The sequence below is a fragment of the Saccostrea cucullata genome, unplaced genomic scaffold (genome assembly GCF_032062105.1).
Source record: "Saccostrea cucullata isolate Sc308-1 unplaced genomic scaffold, CSIRO_AGI_Scuc_v1 ctg2336, whole genome shotgun sequence".
In the NCBI taxonomy this organism is placed as follows: Eukaryota; Metazoa; Mollusca; class Bivalvia; order Ostreida; family Ostreidae; genus Saccostrea; species Saccostrea cuccullata.
Window position 1 is genome coordinate 29,160 of NW_026925206.1, and position 9,016 is coordinate 38,175.

At 35.1% G+C, this 9,016-nt stretch overlaps 2 protein-coding genes across 2 annotated transcripts; one reads left to right on the plus strand and one right to left on the minus strand.

Moving 5' to 3' along the window:
- Window positions 1-401: 401 nt before the first annotated feature.
- Window positions 402-1,734, minus strand: LOC134268356 (uncharacterized). Its single transcript, XM_062750595.1, has 2 exons — window positions 1,365-1,734; window positions 402-838 (listed from the first exon to the last, which is right to left on the minus strand). The coding sequence occupies exons 1-2, from the start codon at window positions 1,732-1,734 to the stop codon at window positions 402-404; spliced, it is 807 nt and encodes a 268-aa protein (XP_062606579.1).
- A 2,762-nt stretch (window positions 1,735-4,496) lies between these two features.
- On the plus strand, window positions 4,497-8,742 carry LOC134268350 (death effector domain-containing protein-like). Its single transcript, XM_062750590.1, has 4 exons — window positions 4,497-4,781; window positions 6,179-6,463; window positions 6,895-7,149; window positions 8,266-8,742. The coding sequence occupies exons 1-4, from the start codon at window positions 4,502-4,504 to the stop codon at window positions 8,385-8,387; spliced, it is 942 nt and encodes a 313-aa protein (XP_062606574.1). The 5' UTR covers window positions 4,497-4,501; the 3' UTR covers window positions 8,388-8,742.
- Window positions 8,743-9,016: the final 274 nt, after the last annotated feature.

The window sequence follows — 9,016 nt, forward strand, 5'->3', positions numbered from 1 at the left end:
ATTGCAACAGCCTCGAACAGATTAACGTTCAAGCTATTGGTGTAAATTTTCGGTATCTTATATGCATACTGACGAATCACATCTACATTTGTGTATGCATTTGTCCGCTGATGAAGCTTTGACTTTCTGTGGGGATCACGGTTTAGGTTAACGTGATATTTTTAAATAGAGCAATATGCTCATGTTTGCATTAAAGCACGGTCGCATCGCAACCTAAAGCTGGCACCACGTAAAGCAACCAGCATATTTAATCAAATGATAATTCCCACTAATATTCATTTGCCTTCATGTTGATTAATACTAAATTAAGTTATAAACAACCCAAACAGAAGTAGGCTTTACCTTGAGTAAATGCTAAATTTAAGAATAATATACACGTAAATCGATCGTGCCTTTGACTTTTATTCAGTTTCGTTCAACAAAATTCCAGAAAATGTAGTCCAAGCACCGTCGAGAGTGATGCCCGTGTCATGATATTTGTCATGAATTTTTACCCAAACTGCGTCTCCAACTTCCAGTTCAATGATGGCCATGTTGAATCCAGGGCCAAAAAAGTTTGTGTTGCCAGCGTACAAATTGCAGAAAGCATTTCCATTCTTCACGATTTGCGCCTCCAAACTTTTTCCTGGAAGTGTGAGTACAGAGGAGAAGAAGGCGTAGATACCTTTGATTGGCGCGGTAAACATTCCATTGTTCTTGTTGTAGGCATTACCAGAATTCGTGATCAGTCTGTCAAAGACGAATATTTCGTTGTCGTAGGGATTGGCTATATTGTGCGCCAAAGAAGCAGAGAAAGCTATTGAAGTGGCCAGAATACCAGAACTTACAGGAATCCGTCCTTAAAGTAAAAACCTTTTAAATCAGTCAAGGTCATCGATCACAAGAGATGGTGCATAAAGATCAAATTAAACAAGAACAAACAACATGAAACACGGATGCCCCCAAAATAATGATACCCACAGTATGATTTTGTTACAAGAAGAACACATGTGAAATTAAAAAAGAAAACACCAGATGTTCAAAATTAAATGAAATGGTTTGTAAGGTAATGGTGCTTTGCCCTATAGCACCTTCCGTTTAAAAGTTATTGACAATTAAGGTTCCGGACTGGTTTCTGCAAAAGCAGGATATACTGCAAGATCAAGAGGCCAGATATTCTAAGAAAGGTCTTTCGACAGCTATCTATAGCTCCATTCAATCAAAAGTTATGGGCAAGGTTAAATGTTTTAGCAAAAGGATAAAGATATATAACGGACAGGTAGGCCAAAAACTATATACTAGTATAAACCCAATCTTCATAAAAGGGGGCATAAAATGGCAAAATTGCATCTCTTTCCAAATAAATTTAATATTTAGATATTTACTAGACTTAGCCCTCAGTGCATCTTTTATTTCATGCTCTTCACCAACGTCTTTTTCAGCCAGTTTGTCTTGGTATGGGTTCTTGGTGCCTACATTGTCCTTGCGAAGCTGCTTTAACGACTTCTTTAACTGTTCGTTTTCGTTTGACAGTTTCTTTATTTTGGACACCATATCATATTGCTCTGTTTCCAAATGAATTTGGGAACTTCGAAGAGAAGTTACTTCTTCCCGAAGCAAACGAACTTCTTCCACATGGTCTTTACACTTTTCATCTATGAACTCTTGCATTGTTTTTCTTATTTCCTCAATTGTTAATTCGCCGTTCACTGACAAGCAAAATCCAACTAAAATAGACAACATTCCCGGCTTCATTCTTCTATGTTCAATCCAGGCACTGTTGGACAGAACTACTTTCAATCCTTATCTCCTAATGATAAAAAAAACAAGCATAAATTGTCTACGTATCCTCGCGGTTAAGACTAGAATCTACTGTACAGATAAGTAAATATTCAATCAAGTACGTGTATCTTGAAATTTGTTTTGTTTCTCTGTCAGTCTGTCTGTTTGTCCGGAAAAAAACTTTAACCTTGCCCTTAACTTTTGATTTAGTGTATACTGGGCAAAATAAGTTAGGGATCATATTTTTACACAAGAATAATATTTTCATACCCATGAATTAGTGTGATAAAAACATGTCATTAACACGATTCGATACTTAAGTCACACGTTGTAATAAGTTTTGGGACATATTGGTCAAGAAAGTACGTAGCGTTAAAAAAGTTAGTGAATCAATGGAAGCATAGAAGTATCAAAGAGGATTTTCTTTAGTGAACATAAGAAAATTTCAGTATATTTGGCCAGAACTGGCGATAAGACGCTATGAAGAGGCATGTGAGTGTGGACAAACACTCCATGTCAAAAAGGCTAAAAACGGGACGTCCAAAGTGTACGGCAGTCCGTGAGGATCGTTATTTTGGCCAATTTTGCTGAGACGCACCGCTTCCAGAGTGCTTAATACTGGGCATCAGAGAGCAACGAACAGACAGATTTCTACTCAAACCGTTTGAAACAGACTTCAGGAAGCAAATCTCAAGGATTGCCGACCAGTCGTACGTCCTGTATTAAAATTAGAGTGCCACAGAAATCGCCTACAGTGAGCAACAGATCACAAAAATTGGCAATAACATCATTGGTGTTCTGTTCACTTCTCAGACGAGTCCCGATTTCGTTTTGACTTCCATGATGACAGAAGACTTGTTTGAATTGTAAATAGGGAAAGATATGCTGAGTGTGTCGTTTCTGAGCAATACAGAGTAAATAGAGGTTTTGTGATGATTTGGGCAGGCATAAGTATTGACTGCAAAACTGATCTGCACATTATTGAAGGCAACCTGACAGGTTGAAAATACTGAAATGATATTCTTCATCCTAATGTTAGACATATTGCATGGGAGGATTTCATCTTAATGGACGATAATCCTCGACCTCATAGAGTCCGAATCGTAAACGAGTACATGGAAAGTGAACCAACTTAGCGTATGAACCCGCCAAAACGTTTTCTAGACCTGAAGTCAATTGAACATGCCTGGAACATTCTTTAGCAACGCATTTCCGTTCGTCTTACACTTCCCCAAAATCGACGGGAGCTTCAGACAGCATTGCAGGAGGAATGGCAAGCCTTGGACGGCTGATGGGCAGCATGGGTCTGCGCTGCAGGGCCTCGCGGGGAGGTTTTACAAAATACCAAAATACTGGCAACCATTTTAGTGACGTAATTTGACTATTCTGAAAAAAATCTCATTTCCAGGTCTACTCCCAACATGCCGAATTCTAAAGTGACCGCAATGAAAAATTCGTAGCGTGTGTTCAAACACATCCAATGTGTTACAGTAATTTTCACTTTTTAAATATAAAGTCTGATACTAAAATTAAAACTGCATTCTGCTTGTTCTGTTTTCTATAATAAAGTATTTGTAAAACATATTTAATTTGATGATCCTCAACTTTTTTTGTCCAGTATATATGACTGTCATATTTCACATGTGTACATTCCTTGTGACAAGACCTTTCTTTAGGTACCACAAAATTTGACTTTTTGACCTTGACCTTGGAGTTTGACACACTTTTACGCAAAAATTACAAACTTTTACTTTGACCATAACTTTTGAACGGTAGATACTAGGACTAATTTCATACTTCACGTAATTTATACATTCTTTGTGACAAGAGCTTAAATTGGACAACAACAACTTTGACCCTTTGACTTTAGAGTTTGGCCTACTTTATAAAAATAAACCTTGACAATATGACGACCACAGAATTTGCGAAATATAAATTATAAACGAGGCTATTGAAATATTTTCTGGTTGTAGATATTGTTCTTCGTAGAGCATGCGCTTGCGTTTTTAATCAATTGGAAGACATAGACTCCGTTGTTATGCAGATCATAATGATAATTTACTACAAATATGGGAAGCTGACAATAACAAAGTTGACGTCATGTTTTATCAACATTTTAAGTTTTGATGTTAATTTACAATGAACGTCTTTTTTTTAAAATCAGGGTTACCGTATCTTTTATTTAAAAGGTATATATCGAATCAACGTAGGAGTGGAAATTGTCAATTGATACAATGCAGTTATATAATATCTAAACGTTGAATTGAACGCCCCAGCAAGTGACTTCTTCTTTCCATGTACACGATTTGTCTGTTTCATATAAAAAAATATATAGGTTTTGTAACTGGGCACAATGCACAATTAGTAACCATAGGAATACCGAAAGATTGAACATGGAAGACTTGATCTCCGGAACTTACGGCCGTCACATTGACTTTTGAAATTTGACCTTGAAATTTCAACAGATTTTAAAAGGCCTTTAACACAAGTTGATTTGTTTAAAGTAAGAGTTTTTAATCATTTTTCTTAGTTACCACATATGTCACATGATACCGATTTCATCACCTAGAAAAGTCAAGCATACCTGAATAAGGTATCCACAAACTCATTTTATATGCATAATAAACATACTTTTATTAATAGGTCCCGCACCTTGGAGTACCTCGCCAATCCATCGCCAACTATTATGTTTGAGCGAATAATGACACGAACGAGTTAATCAATGATTCTGAAAATCAAGATGGCCGATGATCTGAGAGGCTGTTACACATTACACGAAATGTTCACAATTGTGGGCAGTAGAATGACTCAAAAGGACATTAACATTTTGAAATATCTCTACAACGGTATTATGCCTCAGAGAATTATAGGTCGGGTGAAGGACGGGGTGGAATTTTTGCTTGGACTGGAAAAAATGAACAGAGTAGATGAAACGAACTTCAAATACGTTGTTGATTTGCTGAGGATGATTTCAAGACATGATTTACTGCAGTATGTCACTTTAAGGAAACGTAAACCAGGTATATGTATCCTCTGTTTCAAAGGGATATTTAATTGTTTACTTTAGCACTGTAATTAACGAATTTGAAAAGATATAGTATTAATATGTTTCAATGCTAAAGTCTTTTTTGTTCAGTTTTTTAGCAGACATACAATTTAATTTTAATAAAGCATTAAATCAACAGCATGAATATTGATGAACAGAGAATTGACTAGAACTTACAATTTTACAAATTGCACAAAATTTTATATAATGAATAAATGAAGAATTGAGAATTACTGTGATATCTAGTTAGAGTAATCTAACTGTGTCTTGGGACAAGCCCTCACCACGTATGTCCCATACCACGTATGTCCCATACGCTTGCAATTTAGCAAATCTGAGTGGACCTGCTTTGAAATGATTTTGAAGAATGCAGAAAGGGTTGCACTGAAAATAACTACCAAATTAACATGAATTCAGGGATTTATCTAGCTATTTTGTTTTACTACCGTTTTATATGTAAAGGGGAAAAATGAGAGCCGCAGGCTCGATCTGAGCGCCAGAGGCGCGAGTATTCTAAAGGGGTCTGGGTGCATGCCCCCCCGGAAAATTTTTAAATAAATGGAGCAAAATCCTGCATTCCTTCTTATAGCTTCTGAGGGCCATTTGTAGACCTTTACAAAGGCCACAAAAACTTCACTTTTTAGACAAAATATTAAATAACAAAAAAAAAAAAAAATTAAACCAGGTCAATACTTTATTTAATTTTTTCTCTCAATATCTATCACAAATCAATTCTGTTTTTCATGTTTCACTACTAACATTGTTTTTGTTGTTACTCCATTCTTCCGATTCATAGTGATATAAGCTCCGTCTTACTAATCTACACTTTTCTTTTTAACTCTGCAATCCAGACGTATATTTTGACATCATGGACATGGCACATGTTTACCGATCAATATCAAATAGAAGCTTGAATATTCTACTCTCTCTTTTAAAAGCGTTTGAATGACTAGGATGGTAAATTAGGATATGCTGTTAAACTTCAATCGGACAAAAACAGAAAATTTCAGTACGATGTTTTAAATATTCTCTGTTTAATCAGAGAATTTTCTATCTGAAAAGGGGAATTTTTTTACTTTTTTCAAGAGGGGAAAGGTACCGTTTACCGGTAGTAAAAACAGCCTTGATAAATCCCTGTGAATTGACCGTTGAACAAAACAAACCTTTTTGAGATTGCATATATGCCTTTTCCCTTGAAAAATAATCAATATATGATAAATAATGATGAAAATTCAACTAGTTTTCTCAACTTCTTTTCTCACTTCAAATGTTCACTCAATGTTTACATTCAGATCTCTCTCCATTGTCCGTTGTAAATGCTAAATTATGAGTGGAGATAATTAGATTTCCAATGGTTTCTCCTTTTTCCAGTGTGTCCAGATCCTGTCAATGAATATCTAGAAGAAGCATCCAGATTATCAAACATACCAACCAACGTACCAAGGGAAAGAAAGCGAAAAGGGGCGGAACCGTCGGACCAGAAAGACTTCAAAGTCAGAAGGCGGTCACTACACAGGAAAGCTAAGTCTAGGTCTGGGTTTGCTAGTGAGCCCACCCCCAGCCCAGGGACTGCTTCCTCTACCTTTGGTCCTGGACCTCTTGTTCTAGATGACAGTGATGCAGACCTGACAACAACTACAACAAAAGTTACTTGTGGTAAACTAAAAACATACATGTATCATTCCTTTCAATGAATTATAAAAGTGAATATTCTATTAAGTTATTTTCAAGCAAGGATAGTTCAATGACACAGTGATCATATATTTGATAAAAAATTAATTCAACTGACTTCAGCCATTGAACTTTTTGCGAAATATTTTTTGTTTTTATCAAATATCATGTATGGCAACTTAATAAGTGTACTAAAACACACTTTAAAATTATACACCACTTGCATTTATACATTTTTGGGTGTTCACAGTAACTGTACATTTGTTCTGTAAGTATCAAATTATATGAAAATACTGAAATTTTTGAACAATTGTGTAACTACAGTGTATTATTTATTTTTGTTAACCTGAGGGTTGGTCATGTTTCTGGTATGTATGCATTTCAATCTTTGATTAGTGCTTTGATGTTTTCCCCAGATATTCGACTAAGAGTGAGGGCTGAATACAGTGACCATGTGACAGCACTCACAGGAAACGTGAACTCCAACAAACCCACTCAGCTAGAGAGACAGTTTGAGAAATTCATGCAAGCCACAAACATTCTAAAGTCAAGGGATCTGGGATCCATTGTGTGTGATATCAAATTTACAGAACTGACATATCTGGATGCTTTCTGGAGAGATTATCTGAATGGATCTTTATTAGAAGCACTCAAGGGAGTTTTCATTACAGGTGTGTATAGACTCTCCAATTTAAGCAAACCTTGATCAGTTATGAAATTAAAATATATATACAGTGGAGCCTCATTTATCGGGATGCTTTGGTTCCCAGTTAATTTGTCTGCATAGGTGAAGCGTCCGGATACCTGAATTAACAGTTAAACAAGACAAAATAACATTAAAAAATTGCGTTCCGATGAAAAATCGTCCAGATACTGAAGCATCCGGATATCTGAAGGTCCACTGTATATCATTACTACCCCTTTGTACTTATGTTAACAAGTTTAGGAATGAAAGCTTTGTAGAATAAAACTAGAGGTACTGTGAGCAATGAGCTCACTAAATGATACCCCCGCCTCCCATATGAATATAATGGCACTGTCCATGTTTTGCTCTGGAAAATCCAAAAAATATGTCAGATCAAAAAGTAAAATAGGAGGTGCACAATGGCAATATGTAATGAAGATTCTGAGAAAGTTTCATTAAATTTCCTTCAGTGGTATGAGAGGAGTTGCGGATAAGGGATGGGTACCCCAAAGCATAACAGACAGACGGACGGAAATACCGATTATTATATACCCTCCCACTTTTCAAGCGGGGGTATAATGATCACAATATAGCCACAACTTTAAAAAAAAATATTTTTATAGCATTTTTTTTTTTAAATCATTGGAGTTCAAAGTTTTACCAGATTTTATTAGCTCACCTGGACAGAAAGCTCATATGAACTCTTCTGATCTCATTTTGTTTGTAAACTAACTCTAAATAAAAAAATTCTTTAACCTCTTTAAAAAGGGCATGAGCACAGGCCATTGGGAATTCCAGAGTTAAAAAAAATTGTTTAGGAAAAGATCTTTGAAATCTTATCATGATAAGCAAGGTCATGACTAGTCATGTTAAAACAGAAACATACTCTGGACATCATGTAGAATCAATTTTGTTCAAATCATTACTATGGTTATAGGATGGGGCCACAAAGGGCAATCAAAAGATATACATATGAATACATGTATGAAGGGAGAATAGCGGGAGAAAAGTGACAATGGTAAAAATTGAAGTCCATGGGCCTCTTGTTTAAGGATAAATCAGGACTCACACCCATTACATTTGGTTTATTTCCATTTTACAGATTCTCTAAAGGAAGCAGTTGGTAATGAGTCCATTAAGCTGTTAGTCAGTGTGGATGAAGATGATTATGAAGCTGGAAGGTTGCTGCTTTTAGAAAACATGAAAAGGTCAAATCAACAATAAAATGTAAACATTGATTGTAGAACATGGAATCACTGGAATAATTGTTTTTATTAGATTGTTGCATGAATCATGTTTTTTCCCCACTAAACGTATTTTTTTCATTTACATGTATGGAAGACACAGTTGTCAGTTGAAGAAAGCATAATGTTTTGATGTACAGTATATGTATATGAAATTCAATGTATATTTTGCAATAGGAGAAAAGGATTTAATTCATTACTATGCTCTAAAATAAGATTGTTTTTTTTTTTCATTATGTATTATAATAATCATTGTTTTGATCATGTTTTCTTATTATTTATGAAATAATATGATGTTTTTGTAATATTTATAAATAAACAAGCTTTAAATTCAAGCTTATCAATTTCAATAAAACAAATGAGTCATGCAGCAGCTTATAAATACTTATGTAGACAAAGTTATGGTATTCAGCATATACATATATGCAATGTAAGTTTACTAAACTATATTGAAAGGAAAGAGAAAGCTGGGTTAATTGTTGAGGGGAAATAATTTTATTTTCCCTTTTGTAATTTCTGGTATTCCTATCTAACATTTACCCCTAACATTTAAAATCATGTTGAATGGAAATGTAACCAAAATTCCAATTAATTTTGTCTCAATTCATG